Source organism: Fundulus heteroclitus, unplaced genomic scaffold (assembly GCF_011125445.2).
Source record: "Fundulus heteroclitus isolate FHET01 unplaced genomic scaffold, MU-UCD_Fhet_4.1 scaffold_49, whole genome shotgun sequence".
Taxonomy (NCBI): Eukaryota; Metazoa; Chordata; class Actinopteri; order Cyprinodontiformes; family Fundulidae; genus Fundulus; species Fundulus heteroclitus.
Genome location: NW_023396912.1, coordinates 2,582,738 through 2,599,926, shown reverse-complemented (window position 1 = coordinate 2,599,926; position 17,189 = coordinate 2,582,738). Strand labels below are relative to the sequence as shown.

The 17,189-nt window shown below is 44.7% G+C and overlaps 1 protein-coding gene across 1 annotated transcript in view; it reads left to right on the top strand.

Annotated features, from left to right (window-relative positions):
* The window catches only part of LOC105923632, an 869,484-nt gene that overhangs the window by 11,647 nt on the left and 840,648 nt on the right, over nucleotides 1-17,189 (top strand). Inside the window, exons 4-6 of the mRNA XM_036132247.1 lie at nucleotides 211-312; nucleotides 1,035-1,361; nucleotides 6,933-7,259. Of these exons, the coding sequence (XP_035988140.1) occupies nucleotides 211-312; nucleotides 1,035-1,361; nucleotides 6,933-7,259 (756 nt within the window). The remainder of the gene's footprint in view (nucleotides 1-210; nucleotides 313-1,034; nucleotides 1,362-6,932; nucleotides 7,260-17,189) is intronic.

The following is a 17,189-nucleotide window of genomic DNA, read 5'->3' as shown; positions in this document are numbered from 1 at the left end:
AATCCAACCTATACAATTTATTAACAGTTTTGTATTTTAAAGTCCTTCTCATCATTCTCTCCACGGCTCAGACAAAAACTTTGTAATAAATCGCTAAAGTTTGGAGCAGATCAGGCAGACTTAGAACTGCTGGTTAAAGTCCGTTATTGAAGCTAACAGCTGCTGTAGATCCAGGTCAAAGGTCATGATGTTCTTTATTTGTCTCCACAGCACCGTCATGGCCCACAGTTCTCCTGGTTCTCCTGGTTCTCCTGGTTCTGGTTCTGATTGTTGCAGGTCTTTTGTATCATTTTCGGCTCTGTTTCATGTCAGGTGAGTCTCTAAAACTCCGTTACCCATAATGCTGATGGTCACTGCCTGGTCTCCTATCGTTGCTACAACCTTCTCCACGAGGATCCTGAGCAGGACTCTAGAAGCTCCTCTGAGGAACCTTCTGGTGGATTGTGGGTCAGATCTCAGCAGCTTCATGTCTCTTTGTCTGGTTGAGGACAAGCAGAGGCAGAAACTGCTGAGTCAGTGACTGAGGAGGAAGCAGAGCTGCTTGGTCTGCTGTCAGTCAGCAGCTGGTTCCCAGTTCACCAGAAGCTCACTGTGGAGATGGACAGAGATCTCTGAGCTGATGCTTCCATCATGGTCCATGAACACAGGACCTCAGAGGTTCTCAGCTCTCTGCTCATCATCTGCTCCACACTCTTTGATCCAGCAACACTTCTCACTCATCCATCCATCTGATGGGTTCCTCAGTAGGTTCTGACTTCTTCTCTGGTAGCTGCTCCACATGTCCTGAAGAAGAAAACACGTCTTCATCAGAAACTGGTTTAAACTGGTTTCTGTCAGACAGGAGACAGACGTGAGGTGAGCTCAGGTCACCTGGTTGGTCCACGTCCTCAAACAACCTGCTGGACCTTCTTCAGTCTGAACACTGAGAGTCCTCCACCAGCAGGAGACCCAGAGACAAGGAGGAGACAGTCATGTGACCATCTGAGCTGCTGCTGCTGTCTGTCCAACTCATCTTGTCTTTTGTTGTCCTCTAGGATACTACGTGGTGGTGGATTCAGGGGAGGAGTCTGCCCTGATACCCTGCAGAACCAGACCATTCCTGCCTGGAGATGCTAGAGTGGAGTGGAAGGACAGCAGAGACAGGAAGGTCCATGTGTATGAGAGCGGTTCTGATCAGCCTGAAGAACTGGACAAGAGATACAGAAACAGAACCAAGATGAACAAAGACCTGCTGAGAACTGGAGACCTCAGTCTGACTCTGGAACACCCCACAGATGGAGACACTGACATCTACACCTGCATCGTCTCCAGAGGGAAGAGAAACATCCTGATGAAGAAACTAGTTGATCTCAGAATAAAAGGTCAGTGGTTTGAATCTCTGGGTCAAAGGTTAGAGGTTTAACTCTCTGGGTCAAAGGTCAGTGGGTTGGCAGTAATTGGAACGCGGCCTGCTTTAGTCAGCCTACACGCGATAAAACACGTGACACTGAACCCTTTGGCAAAACTAAGAAAAGAAAGATTGTCTACCTTCCCTGAATGAAGATTATAATAAAATAATATACATGCTTCTCGCTAGAAATGTCTTTATAACGCATGTAAATGCAGTGGTTTAGCTTAAATGTTCAGTGTAGGCTGGGCTGCTGTAATATTCATAGGGAGTCTGACCAAGCATCAATATGTGACGAGTAGGGAGAGAGAGAATATGTTAAACATTTGTCCTGAAAGCAGCAGAACCAGAACATCAGATCAATGTTTGCACCATTTTACACTTAATTCACATGAGAGCAAAGGAAATGAGGCCCAGGTTCTGATAGGTTCTTCTAAAGGAACAATTTGGATCAGAATGGGAAGAGTTCTGTTTGGCTCTCACTGAATAGCAAGATGTTAAACAGTTAGCTGGTTATGGTTCTGTTTCAGAAACATTTAACCCCTTATCACTATCAGAATCCTGAATCCTTCCCAAATCCAGCAGAACCACGCCTCGGAGGTCCAGAAGGTCCAGGTCCTCTAGTCTTTCAGCCGGTGTTCCTGTCGGCTTGGTTTTGGATCTCTACTCAGCTTCATAAAAACCCAGATTAATCTTCACTCACACCATCTAGAACCGGTTCCACTTTGAAATGGATCAAACTTGAACCCTCAGCAAAATGAAAAGGTCTGGAAAACTTTGACCCATCTGGACCTGCAGCAGAACCTGATGTCTGTTGGTCTTCTAGCTCATATCTAAGACTGAATCTTCTCCTGGTTCCGTTCCTCCCACACTTCCTCCTTCCTGCAGACAGAGAAGTTTGAACCCAGCAGAACCTCTCCACGAACGCTGATTAGTACCTTCCTGGGTCCAACAGCTGATCCAGGTCCAAATCAGAGTCAATCAGCTCTAAACTGAGCCAGAATCATCCTTTGGGGAAATTTTGATTAAGATCAGTCCAGAACTTTCTGGGTCTTCCTACCAACAAACAGATCCAATCATCTTAAAGAGCTTCATCAATGCTTCCAGAACCCAGTCCGGTTATCAGAGAGATAAGCTTCTCTACACTGAAGGCTGTGAGGAGCTTGAAGAAGTTGAGGAACTCAGGAGGACCCAGAGAACTTCATGCGGACTAAGGAGGACGTCCTCATGTCCTCTGCCAGTGAGACAGAACCAGAACCCAGTTTCCACTGCAGTAAACTAACGGGCCTCATTTCTACTGGATCTTCTTTCTCCAACATGTAAGGAACTAAACTAGAGGACAGGTAGATCTGAAGTGTTGCTTCAGTTCTTCTGATTGGTCCACATTGAAGACGGAGCAGCTGAAAACTGGTCCCACTGAGAGCCGCCCTGGTTCTGGTGTCCAGATGGACGGGTCCAGTTCTTTCTGCCAGTCTGAGGGAACCAGGAGCTCAATGATGACGTTAGATCAACATGTTGAAGCTGTGAAAAACTGCAGCAGCAGCTTGAACTTAGTGTTGACTGCTGGTTGGGTTAGTCTACAGCTTTCTGCTGGGTCTCATGTCCACAATGAGGACTGTCAGGGTTCTGCTGTGTGCCTGCTTTGATTGCCTCCACAGGTGGTGGCTGAGGGGCGTGCCCCACACCTGCGGCTCGTTCAGAGGCAGCTTCCTCTGGCTTCTTAAGCGAAGCACGGACAGACGGAAGATGCCAGAGCCTTAATCAGTCATGGTACGACATGGCCCTGTCCAAGCTTCAGTTCCTGCTCGTAAGTCATCGTTTTTGCTTTGGACTAACTTTGGTTCTCCTGTTTTTTGTTACAGTTTTTGTGTGCATGGATGCACTCACCCGTCTTTAAGCTCTGAAGATATTTTTGAACCTGTGGAATCATCAGCTCAGATTTTGCTCTGGCGCTCCCCCTCGTACTCCCTTGGCGTTACCAAGACGGGATCGAGGTTCCCCCCTCCCGGATTCCACAGGCTTCTCCAGGACTCCTGAACTCTGGTTAATCCGTCTGTCGTCCCGTCAGTTGAGGTTTGCTTCGGATTCCTCGCCAGCTCCATCTGCCGCCCTCCAGTCACCACCTCATCATCTAGAGTAGGCACACAAGGTTCCCGTGGCGCTACTCTTCCTCAGTTAGGTCTCTCCTGCTACATGGTAAGCAGCGTATGATTTGGCACGTTCCTGGTTCTTGCCTCCTATTCATTCTCTCCCCTTCTCTTACAGTCAACCCCACTCTGATGTTCAGGCCTCGTCCAGGCGATTATATTCTTGCTTCATTTATTGCCTTCTTCTTAATAAAAATCTTAAAACTGTGGTCTGGTCACCCGTTCTTATCTGCATGTGGGCTAAGCATCTCAAAAACATGACAGAAGAAGGCTCTGGCCATCAAAGCCCAGCAGATACGTTCGGGCGACAGCTTGCTGCACAGTAGGAGCAATTACAATCCTTCGGGTTAGCTGTTAGCTCCACTCACGAGCAGCTCCAGTCAGATGCCGCACAGCTTTGCCATCTCACCACTACTTTGACTTCCGTATTTTCTTAACCTGTCACTCAAGCACTCGACGCCCCGCCTCCGGTCGAACAGAGCGCTGAAGTTAACAATCAGCCTCCTAACCCCGAGTGCTCTTCACCGTGTCCAGATAAATTCTCCGGAGAAAGCGGAGATTGTGGCGGTTTTCTGTTTCAGTGCAATTTGGTGTTTAATCGTGCTCCACAGGTTTATCCTTCTTATCAGATCAAGATCTTCTATGTTCTCCGGCTTCTTTCAGGTAGGGCCCTTAGGTGGGCAGAATCCGATAGATTTATTAGGAACTACAGCCAGATAGCCTCTCCATCACATGCCCTCACCTCTACTAAGGTTTCCTTTGTCTGGGGATCAGAGGCGGAAGCCGCTTTCAATCAACTTAGGTCACAGTTTACACAGGCACCTATCCTTACACACCCAGATCCCCAGAAACAGTTTATCTTAGAGATAGATGCCTCTGACACTGGGGTAGGAGCAGTCTTGTCCCAGCTGTCTGAATCCGACAACAAGCTCCATCCGTGTGCCTTCTTTTCACAACGCCTTTCCCCAGCCGAACGTAATTATGATGTAGGTGATCGTGAATTACTAGCCATTAAGTTAGCTTTAGAGGAGTGGTGGCATTGGCTTGAGGGATCCGAACAACCTATCAACATTTGGACTGATCACAAGAACCTTTCATACCTTCAGTCCGCTCGTCGCCTAAACCCTCGTCAAGCTCGTTGGTCATTATTCTTCTCCAGATTCAACCTCTCCATCACCTACAGACCCGGATCCAGAAATGTTAAGCCCGATGCTCTTTCTCGTCAATTCACCCCCAAGGAACAAGAAGGAGAGCCCGAGCTTATTTTGCCCCCCCCCCCCCATGTTCTGTAGGAGCTTTACAGTGGGATCTCGAGGACAGGATTAACCAGGCCTTACGGCTGGACCCTGGTCCCGGTACTGGCCCATATGGCCTCAAGTAGGTTCCCCAGAGTGTTCATCCTGAAGTTCTGCAATGGTGTCACGACTCCAGATTCTCCGCTCATCCAGGAATTTTCAGAACACAGTCCCAGGTTTCTCGGCATTTTTGGTGGCCATCATGGACTAAAGATGTTAGAGAGTATGTGTTGGCCTGCCCCATTTGTGCTCGTAGCAAGTCTTCTAACAAGCCACCCTCCGGTCTGCTCAACCCCCTTCCTATCCCCAAATGTCCTTGGTCCCACATTGCTGTGGACTTTGTCACTGGTCTACCCGTTTCCCAAGGCATGTCAATGATTCTAACTGTGGTTAATCGTTTTTCCAAAGCCTGCCATCTCATCCCCATCAGGAAGTTACCCAATGCCCTGCAGACTGCCCAGCTCCTGATTAAACACGTCTTCAAGCTCCATGGTATACCAGCTGACATACTCTCTGACCGGGGTCCCCAGTTTATCTCAGGTTTGGCGCCATTTTTGCTCTGCACTCGGGGCCCGTTACACCCTCACCTCTGGCTTTCATCCACAAACCAATGGACAGACCGAACGAATGAATCAACAACTGGAAACCACCCTTCGCTGCCTCACATCCTCATCCCCTACCGAATGAATACGTTTTTGCCCTGGGTCGAGTATGCGTTAAATTCTCATGTCTCTGCCTCCACTGGTCGTTCGCTGTTTGAAGTATCCCTAGGTTATCAACCCCCACTCCTGTCCACCGACAAACTCAACATCCCTTTCACCTCCGTTAATGATTACATTGCCCGTTGTCAAGAAACCTGGAAGGATACCATCTCAGCCCTCACTCGCGCCGCAGAGCAGAGTAAGAGGTTTGCCGACTGCCACCGTAGACCCTCACGTCCTCAGGTTTGTGGACGCCTGTCGGCGAGGTAAGGGTCATCAATACCTCGTCGACTGGGAGGGTCACAGCCCCGAGGAAAACGCTCATGGGTGTCGGCTATCACAAAGACCTGATCAAGAACTTTTGGTCCGCCCAGCTCAGCACTTCCTCATCTGTGCCGCCAGGAGGTGGCCGTTGAGGGGTGGGGGGGGGGGGTGGATAGTGTCAGGGTTCTGCTGTGTGCCTGCTTTGATTGCCTCCACAGGTGGTGGCTGAGGGGCGTGCCCCACACCTACGGCTCGTTCAGAGGCAGCTTCCTCTGGCTTCTTAAGCGAAGCACGGACAGACGGAAGATGCCAGAGCCTTAACCAGTCGTGGTACGACGTGGCCCTGTCCAAGCCTTAGTTCCTGCTCGTAAGTCATCGTTTTTGCATTGGACTAACTTTGGTTCTCCTGTTTTTTGTTACAGTTTTTGTGTGCATGGATGCACTCACCCGTCTTGAAACTCCGAAGATATTTTTGAACCTGTGGAATCATCAGCTCAGATTTTGCTCTGGCACTCCCCCTCGTACTCCCTTGGCGTTACCAAGAGGGGCTCGAGGTTCCCCCCTCTCGGATTCCACAGGCTTCTTCAGGACTTCTGAACTCCTGTTAATCCGTCTGTCGTCCCGTCAGTTGAGGTTTGCTTCGGATTCCTCGCCAGCTCCATCTGCCGCCCTCCAGTCACCACCTCATCATCTAGAGTAGGCACACAAGGTTCCCGAGGCACTACTCTTCCCTAGTTATGTCTCTCCTGCTACATGGTAAGCAGCGTATAATTCGGCACGTTCCTGGTTCTTGCCTCCTATTCATTCTCTCCCCTTCTCTTACAGTCAACCCCGTTCTGACGTTCAGGCCTCGTCCAGGCGATTATATTCTTGCTTCATTTATTGCCTTCTTCTTAATAAACATCTTAAAAACTGTGCTCTGTGCTCACCCGTTCAAATCTGCATGTGGGCTAAGCATCTCACAAACACGACAAGGACGTTCTGTCCAACAGTCGGTTCTGCTGCTGATTGGACCCTCAGCAAAGACAACACGGTCTCTGTTTAGTGGAGACATGGGACCCATTTCAGTCCAACATGTTGGACCTTCATTCAGTCATACTGTCTGTTCAACTCATCTTGTCCTTTGTTGTCCTCTCAGTCCCACAGGTGGAGGTGAATTCAGGAGAGGAATCTGTCCTGCTGCCCTGCAGAACCACAGTTACCCTGACTGGAGATGTTAAAGTGGAGTGGAGGGACAAGAGAGACTGGAAGGTCCATGTGTATGAGAATGGTTCTGATCATCCTGAAGAACATAACCAGTTCTACAGAAACAGAACCAAGATGAAGAGAAACCTGCTGATAACTGGAGACCTCAGTCTGACTCTGGAACACCCCACAGATAGAGACACCAACATCTACACCTGCATCGTCTCCAGAGGGAGGAGAAACATCCAGATGAAGAAACAAGTTGATCTCAGAGTCAAAGGTCAGTGGTTTAAATCCCTGGGTCAAAGGTCAGTGGTTTGAATCTCTGGGTCAAAGGTTAGAGGTTTACCTCTCTGGGTCAAAGGTCAGTGGGTTGGCAGTAATTGGAACGCGGCCTGCTTTAGTCAGCCTACAGGCACTCGAACACGTGACAGTGAACCCTTTCGAAAAACTAAGAAAAGAAAGATTGTCTACCTTCCCTGAATGAAGATTATAATAAAATAATATACATGCTTCTCGCTAGAAATGTCTTTATAACGCATGTAAATGCAGCGGTTTAGCTTAAATGTTCAGTGTAGGCTGGGCTTCTGTAATATTCATAGGGAGTCTGACCAAGCATCAATATGTGACGAGTAGGGAGAGAGAGAATATGTTGAACATTTGTCCTGAAAGCAGCAGAACCAGAACATCAGATCAATGTTTGCACCATTTCACACTCACAAAGGAAATGAGGCCCAGGTTCTGATAGGTTCTTCTAAAGGAACAATTTGGATCAGAATGGGAAGAGTTCTGTTTGGCTCTCACTGAATAGCAAGATGTTAAACAGTTAGCTGGTTATGGTTCTGTTTCAGAAACATTTAACCCCTTATCACCATCAGAATCCTCATTCCTTCCTGAATCCAGCAGAACCACGCCTCGGAGGTCCAGAAGGTCCAGGTCCTCTGGTCTTTCAGCCGGTGTTCCTGTCGGCTTGGTTCTGGATCTCTACTCAGCTTCATAAAAACCCAGATTCATCTTTACTCACACCATCTAGAGCCGGTTCCGCTTTTAAATGGATCAAACTTGAACCTTCAGCAAAATGAAAAGGTCCGGAGAACTTTGACCCATTTGGACCTGCAGCAGAACCTGATGTCTGTAGGTCTTCTTGCTCATATTTAAGACTGGATCTTCTCATGGTTCAGTCGCTCCCACACTTCCTCCTTCCTACAGACAGAGAAGTTTAAACCCAGCAGAACCTCTCCACGAAAGCTGCTTAGAACCTTCCTGGGTCCAACAGCTGATCCAGGTCCAAATCAGAGTCAATCAGCTCTAAACTGAGCCAGAATCATCCTTTGGGGAAATTTTGATTAAGATCAGTTCAGAACTTTCTGGGTCCTTCTACCAACAAACAGATCCGACATCTAAATGTTCTGATGCGGAACTGTAATCTTGGATCAGAACCATCATCTTAAAGAGCTTCATCAACGCTTCCAGAACCCAGTCCGGTTATCAGAGAGAGAAGATAACTTCATGCAGACTAAGGAGGACATCCTCATGTCCTCTGACAATGAGACAGAACCAGAACCTGTTTCCACTGCAGTGAACTAATGGGCCTCATTTCTACTGGATCTTCTTTCTCCAACATGTCAGGAACCAAACTAGAGGACAGGAAGTTCTGAAGTGTTCTGATTGGTCCACATTGAAGACGGAGCAGCTGGAAACTGGTCCCACTTAGAGCCGCTCTGGTTCTGGTGTCCGGTTGGATGGTGTCCAGTTCTTCCTGCCAGTCTGAGGGAACCAGGAGCTGAATGATGACGTTGGATCAACATGTTGAAGCTGTGAAAAACTGCAGCAGCAGCTTAAAGTCAGTGTTAACTGCTGGTTGGGTCAGTCTGCAGCTTTCTGCTGGGTCTCCTGTCCACACTGAGGACGTTCTGTCCAACAGTTGGTTCTGCTGCTGATTGGACCCTCAGCAAAGACAAGACTGTCTCTGTTCAGTGGAGACATGGGACCCATTTCAAATTGGAACCAGTCCAACATGTTGGGCCTTCATCCAGTCAAAGAAATTGTCCTCAGAGCTGCTGCTGCTGTCTGTCCAACTCATCTTGTCCTTTGTAGTCCTCTCAGTCCCACAGGTGGTGGTGGATTCAGGGGAGGAGTCTGTTCTGCTGCCCTGGAGAACCACAGTTACCCTGCCTGGAGATGCTAGAGTGGAGTGGAGGGACAGAAGAGACAGGAAGGTCCATGTGTATGAGAAAGGTTCTGATAATCCTGAAGAACAGCACCGGTTCTACATAACCAGAAGCAAAATTAACAAAGACCTACTGAGAACTGGAGATCTTAGTCTGACTCTGGAACACCCCACACATGGAGACACTAACCTCTACACCTGCATCGTCTCCAGAGGGGAGGGAAACATCCTGATGAAGAAACAAGTTGATCTCAAGGTCCAAGGTAAGTGGTTTGAATCTCTGGGTCAAAGTTTAGAGGTTTAACTCTCTGGTCAAAGTTCAGTGGCTAGAATCTCTCGGTCTGGAAAGCACCGATGCCAAGGAAACAGGGAGTGCTGCTGCCCCTTGTCTCAGAGGCAAAACCTGCTGCTTCGTCCTGAAACTCTACTGTAGTCACAGCAAAGAGAGCAGTTCCAAATGTTTCCCACCCTGATTTACAAAGAAAAATATGTTTTATAGTTTGTTGTCTTCTTGGTGTCTGTTGGAGTAAAATAATTCCCTGAATTGTATTCACACAGCTTCATACCTTCTTCACCTCATTCCCTCTGTGCCTCTTATAATAATGCCTCTTTTGTTTTGTCAAAAATTAGTTTGTGTTCAGCATTCAACAAATGTATTAAACTTCTTACATTATTTAATAAGGTTCATTTGTAGATCCAAACGTTTTTATATTGAGAAATAAATATTTTCAATAGAAAAATTGAGAAATTGTAATAATAGACAAATATTTATTACTACTTACACACACAAAAATACTGAAAACAAGTGCCAGTACCGATTCCAAGTTACTGGGTATTGGTTCAAATGTCAAAGGTACCCATCCCTAGTCCCTGTCCCACACTTTGTTTGCAACATTGACCTTTTTAAGGAAATCTGTGAGAAATTGTAAATAAAAAATATATTATCATAAAAAAACATAAATAAAAGAAAAAATACAAATACTGTTTTTCTAACAGTATATGCAAGACTATCTTTGATATTAAAGTTCAAATAGAAAGGAGTGCGTATAGAGCAATTTTGATCGTGTATGATGGTCGATTATCGTTTTTTTAATTCAATTCAATTCAATTCAATTTTATTTATATAGCACCATATCATGAAACATGTCATCTCAAGGCACTTTACAAAATCAAGTTCAATCATATTATACAGATTGGGTCAGATTATACAGACTGGTCAAAAATTTCCTATATAAGGAAACCAGTTGATTGCATTAAAGTCCCGACAAGCAGCATTCACTCCTGGGGAACCGTAGAGCCACAGGGAGAGTCGTCTGCATTGTACATGGCTTTGCTGCAATCCCTCATACTGAGCAAGCATGAAGCGACAGTGGGAAGAAAAACTCCCCATTAACGGGAAGGAAAACCTCCGGCAGAACCGGGCTCAGTATGAACGGTCATCTGCCTCGACCGACTGGGGTTACAGAAGACAGAGAAGAGACACAACAAGACAGACAAAAAAGCACAGAAGCACACATTGATCCAGTAATCGGTTCTACATTAGATGGTAGATGGTGGATTAGCAACTACTTTCTCAAGAATTTTAGATGAGAAAAGAAGATTAGATATAGGTCTGTAATTTACTAACTCATCTTGATCAAGAGATGGTTTCTTAAGTAAAGGTTTAATAACAGCTACTTTAAAAGCCTGTGGTACATATCCATTTACCAGGGATAGATTAATCATGTCCAAAATAGGACCACTAATCAGAGGGAATACCTCCTTAAACAACTTGGTTGGGATTGGGTCTAACATACAGGTAGAAGGTTTAGATGAAGCTAAAATTTTAGATAGCTCAGAAAGCTCTACTGCTTCTAAACAGTTCAAACACTGCACAGGTTCTAAAGATTCCTCCAATGCTGCCTCACTTACTGAGGACAAGGTAATCATGTTTGGGAGGATGCCAATTATTTTATTTTTAATGGAATCAATTTTATTTATGAAGAATCCCATAAAATCATTACTGCTAAGAGCTAAGGGAATGGATGGATCAACAGAGCTGCGGCTCTGGGTAAGTTTGGCAACTGTACTGAAGAGAAATCTAGGATTATTCTTATTCTCCTCAATTAATGATGAAAAATATGCTGCTCTAACTCTGCGAAGGGTCTTGTTATACAACAATAGACTGTCCCTCCAAATTAAGTAGGATTCCTCTTGGTGTGTAGAGCGCCATTTTCTCTCCAATTTCCTAACATTGTGCTTCAAGGAACGCCGCTCTGAGTTAAACCAAGGAGCCAGCTTCCTGTGAATAATCACCTTCTTTTTCAAGGGAGCTACATTGTCTAATGCAGAACGCAATGACGAAGTCATACCGTTTAGCAAAGACATCTATTTGTGAATGGGAAGAAACAGCATTGCTGCCATCTACAGGGCATTTCTGCAATACGGAGGATATTAAAAAGGGGACAGACTCTTTAAGTTTTGATACAGCATTATCCGATAAAGATCTACTATAATGGAACCCTCTTTTGGGGGTGGAGAACTCAGTTAGATTAAACTCAAATGTTATTAAAAATGATCAGATAGGACAGGGATGTGAGGAAATACTGTTAATTATTCACAATCAATGCCATATGTCAGCACAAGGTCTAAAGTATGGAGCCAAGAGTTTATGCACATTTTGAGCAAAACCAATTGAATCTAGGATAGTTTTAAAGGCTACACTGAGGTTATCACATCCTGTGTCAACATGGATGTTAAAATCACCCACTATAATAACCTTATCAGTATTTAACACCAAATCAAATAAGAAATCTGACAACTCATCCAAAAACTGAGTGTAAGGGCCTGTTGGACGATACCAAACAACAAACAGAAGAGGTTTTATTACTTTGCAGTTTGGATGAGGGAAACTGAGGGTTAAATGTTCAAAAGAACTGTAGTTATTAATTGGCCTGGGACTAATTAATAAATCAGACTGAAAGATGGTTGCCACTCCTCCTCCTCTTCCCACAGATCTGGGAATGTGGAAATTTGAATAATTGGAGGGAGTTGACTCATTTATACTAACGTAGTCCTCTTGTAGCCAGGTTTCTGTGGGACAAAATAAATCAATCTGTTTATCAGAAATCAATTCGTTAACTAACAAAGTCTTTGGAAGGAGAGACCTTATATTTAATAGACCACATTTAATTGTTTTATTTTTAGGTTCAAGGTGAACCGTATTGATTTTTATTAGGTTTTTATGATTTGTTCCTTTTAGATAAGCTTTTGATCTGTTAAGTTTTGGCCGTGGGAAAGACACCGTCTCAATAGGATAATGGATGGGTAACAGTACAGAAGCTGCAGAGAGGTGTGTTAAACTACGGCTCTGCTTCCTGGTCTGGACCCTGGGTTGTCAGCATTTAGGAGAACTAATAAATCCGGCCAGATTTCTAGAAAGAAGAGCTGTACCATCCAAAGTAGAATGGATGCCGTCTCTCCGGATCAGACCAGGTTTTCCCCAGAAAGTTCTCCAGTTATCAATGTAGCCCACGTCGTTTTCAGGACACCACCTAGACAACCAGCGGTTGAATGATGACATGCGGCTAAACATGTCATCACTGGTTAGATCAGATTAACTATGTGGCTTGTCGAAATTGCGCCAAAAATGCTCCAAGTAATAAAAATCGAGAGAATTGTACAGTATGCTGGGCGCCTCCAAGATCCAGGAGTCCGTCGAGAGCAGTCACGTGATGAAAACAGCTGTGACGTCACACTTGTCAACCACTACTTCACGCATTGCTAAGTAAAGGATAGTTAAAAAGTCATTAGTATATTCTATTGTACTGCTGCCAATTGTAGGAATGGCTTTGGATCAGGAAAAGAAATGTTTATTATCCGAAGGACCCGGTTTTGCGTCAAATTTGGATCCGGAAAGTAAATAGATTATACAAACATCAACCGGACAATCTGTGGCGTCCAAGCTGATACAGCAAACTATGTTCTGATGACTTCACGGAAGATTCTTTTGTCATCAACCCTGCTCTCGCACCATCAGTTGGATTCAATATAACAAAGTTACAGCTTAAGCCAGATGCCTTACCTACCCTGAATATGGGGCACCCCGAGCCCACGGGCACGTTGAAAAAAACGTTGAACATTGGCCTATGACAAACATCAACGAGTTGAGGTAAAAATTGAAATATATAAATTTTAAAATTAAAATTGTATAAAAATCAAAATTAAATTAGCGGGTCAGAAAATGGATGTATGGATGGATATTAACATTAATATAGCTACCAAACATGAATTTGTTGAAGCTTTACCTTTCAATCAAGTCTCAACACCTGCTTTTCCAAGCTAGAGAGAAAGATGGGTACACCCTAGACAGGCTGCTAGTTCATTACAGGGACAAATGCACACAAACACTCACAATTTAGAGTAACCCATTTATTTGGACTATAGGAAGAATCAGGAGTTGATTTTTTTTTTTATTATTATTTTGTCCTCCAGTGCTCCAGTTTTCTTGAACGTGACAATGCTGGTCAAGGACTGTAGGGCTTTCTTCAGGGGCTCGAGGTCCACAGACAGTTTCTACAGAAACAGAGGGATTAGATGTCAATTCATGTTGGCACTGCTAAATAAAGACAAACTTTTAAAAACCAAATCCTTTGCAAAAGTAAACCAATTCAATCCGCATGTTAGAAGTGAGGACATTTATAATCAGATATCAGACATTTTCTATTCAATATCTGCTTATATAGCTGCCCCATGTATTATGGCTGCTACCCATGTATTTGGGTTAAGGCTTCCTTATTTTTGTACATAAATAGTTGTATATTCTTTACAAATATCAAGCCTTTGACTCAAAATTTTAAGATGAAAATTGACTGAATTGATAAAAAATGAAATAGCTAAACAGCCCCTGCCCTTACCTACAACTTTGCCTTATTAATTGTATGAAGTCAAGTCTATATGCCCATGTAGGATTTATTATAGTATAGGCCTAGATATGTAGGCGAGGTAGGCCTTCAAGGACAGCCTACAGTATATATATATATATATATATATATATATATATATATATATATATATATATATATATATATATATATATATATACCTTTCAATCAAGTCTCAACACCTGCTTTTCCATGCTAGAGAGAATTATTATTATTAATATAAAATAATTATTATTTGGATTATTTTATTTTTTGTTATGTACAGCACATTGGAAACTTTGTCTGTTGTTAAATGTGCTATATAAATAAAGTGGATTGGATTGGATATATCAGAATCAGACATACTTTAATAATCCCAGGAGGAAATTACTTTTGTTACATGTTCCAGAATAAACATGTTGTTATATGTATATATATTTACAACATTCTACACAAGGTAGTACCATATCACAATAGTCATATCACTTTACCTTGGAAATCCAAGTGAAGTTATATGACTTGTCCAAGAACAGTGCAAAGAATGCATAAATGTCAGTTACAGACGGGGGTGTTAGGATAACTGAGGGAGGCGTTGTAAAGATTGATGGCCACAGGCAGGAATGGTTTCCTGTGGCGCTCTGTGGTGCATCTGGGTGAGAGGAGTCATCTGCTAAAGGAGCTCATCTGCTTGGTCAGTGTGTCATGGAGAGGGTGTGAGATATTGTCTAAGATGGACTTTAGCCTGGACAGCATCCTCCTCTCTGTGTCCAGCTCCTCCCCCACAACATCACCGGCCCTCCTGATCACTTTGTTCAGTCTGTTGTTGTCGGCAGCCCACAGCCCACTGCCCCAGCATGTGGCAGCAAAGAAGAGCGTGTCGGCAACAACAGACTCATAAAACATCTTCAGCAGCGTCCCACAGATGTTAAAGGACCTCAGCCTCCACAGGAAAAAGAGTCGGCTTTGGCCCTTTGTGTAGACCGCCTCGGTGTTCCTGGTCCAGTCAAGTTTATTGTTAAAGTACACTCCCAGGTACTTATACTCCTCCACAGTGTCTACAGGGACCCCCTGGATGGAAACAGGGGTCACAGGTGTTTTTGTCCTCCTCAGATTCATTACCTCCTTAGTCTTTGTCACGTTGAGCTGCAGATGGTTCAGCTCACTCCAAGTGACTAAGTTGCCCACCACTGTCCTATATTCACTCTTATCACCCCCTTCAATGCAGCCAACTATTGCTGAGTCATCAGAAAACTTCTGAAGGTGACAGGACTCAGTGCAGTAGTTGAAGTCTGAGGTGAAAAGGGTGAAGAGGAAGGGGGAGAGGACAGTCCCCTGAGGGGCCCCAGTGTTGCTGATCACCCTGTCAGACGCACAGTTCTGCAGGCGTACATACTGTGGTCTACCGTCAGGTAATCAACAATCCAGGACACGATGGGGGCCTCCACCTGCATCGCCGTCATCTTCTCACCCAGTAGAGCCGGGCGGATGGTGTTGAAGGCACTGGAGAAATCAAAGAACATGATTCTCACAGTGCTCGCCGGCTTGTCCAGATGAGTGTAGACTCTGTCTCTGATGCTGTCCTCAACTCCCAGGCAGGTCTGGTAGGCGAATTGTAGTGGATCAGTGAAGGGCCTGACCATGGGCCTTAGCTGCTCCAGGACAAGCCTCTCAAAGGTCTTCATTATGTGGGACGTCAGTGCTATCGGTCTGTAGTCCTGGGGGCCGCTGGGACGTGCCATCTTTGGCACAGGAACGATGCAAGATGACTTCCACAGCACGGGGACTCTCTGGAGGTGCAGGCTCAGGCTGAAGACTAGGCTAAGTACTCCACACAGCTGGTCCACACAAGCTTTGAGCATCCTGGGGAATACACCATAGGGGCCTGCAGCTTTGCTGGAGTGCAGTCTGGTAAGCTGTCTTCTCACCATGTCAGGAGTGAAGGACACTGTAGTGGCAACAGAAGGGGGAGGAGTGAGGACCTCAGATCATGAAGGACATGAGTAGGGGGACACTGTTTAAAGTTATTTAATGTTTCATAAATAACTCTCTGTTAAGTATTGTCTGGTGATGATCAGCTCTTAAGCTGATATCAAGACAATGGTTAAAAGGGATGAATTTGAGCACTAGCGATCTTTTAACAGCAAAACCTGCACACACATAGAATATAGGAGTGACAACTTCTTTTCAAGTCCAAGGATTTAATAACAGAAATAAAATGAACATCCAGAGAACATCACTATGTAATGCTGCTTATCTGAATTAACACAATATTTCAATTAACAAATCCTCTCTACTAGGCTAGTGAAACTTAACTAAACTCCTAAGCAAAATGAAGATGAAAAGAAGCTAAGCTAAGGAACTATTTACATGCAAAACAAACAAAAGACAAAACAAAAGTTGTCGATCATAATCAGATTAATTCAGTGAATCCTTGTTCACTGAAGATCTGATTCCAAAAAAGTAAAAAAAAAACATTTGGCATGTGTTTCAACCCATTCACAATGCAAAGCACAAGTTAAACAAAACATTATTTGTTGAAATAATATTCTGAGGACCAGTTTGTCCTGTAAAATCATTTAATTCAGAATCGCTTGGCTTTGTTTATGTGATTCTACCTCCGGGCGCTAGGGATTCTACCTCGGTGGCTATGAGGTTACGACATAAAGTTATCGAAATTGCCTTTACCAACATTAATATTCAATAATAATGCGGGGATAAGGCTCGTAGCACCATCGAAGGATGGCAGAGCCGAACGATTAAGCTTTGTGCTTTGAACAAACTCCTTTTGAAATGTCCGGGGCCGGATGTTAGCGAGGCTAATAGCATTAAGGCTAGCGTGAGCTACCTGTTAGCCCTTCTGTTCTAAACACCATGTGTCCAACGGTTTACAAAACATTTCCCAATAAACCTTTTACTTCACCCTCAGCTCGCTGCCCAAACCTGTCCTTTGTCTCGTGTCCTGTCCAGTCTTGGCCATTCACGGAAGGAGCGTTGAAGGAGGAAGCTGTTGGCTTGTTGTTGGCAGGCTAGCACTTGGCTCTGCAGCCATGTGGTCCTGATGTCCTGGACACAGTCTTTGACTCTGTTGCAGTCCGATTTAAGCAGATTTCTCCTCAGCATGGGGAAGTTGCTCCTGTCA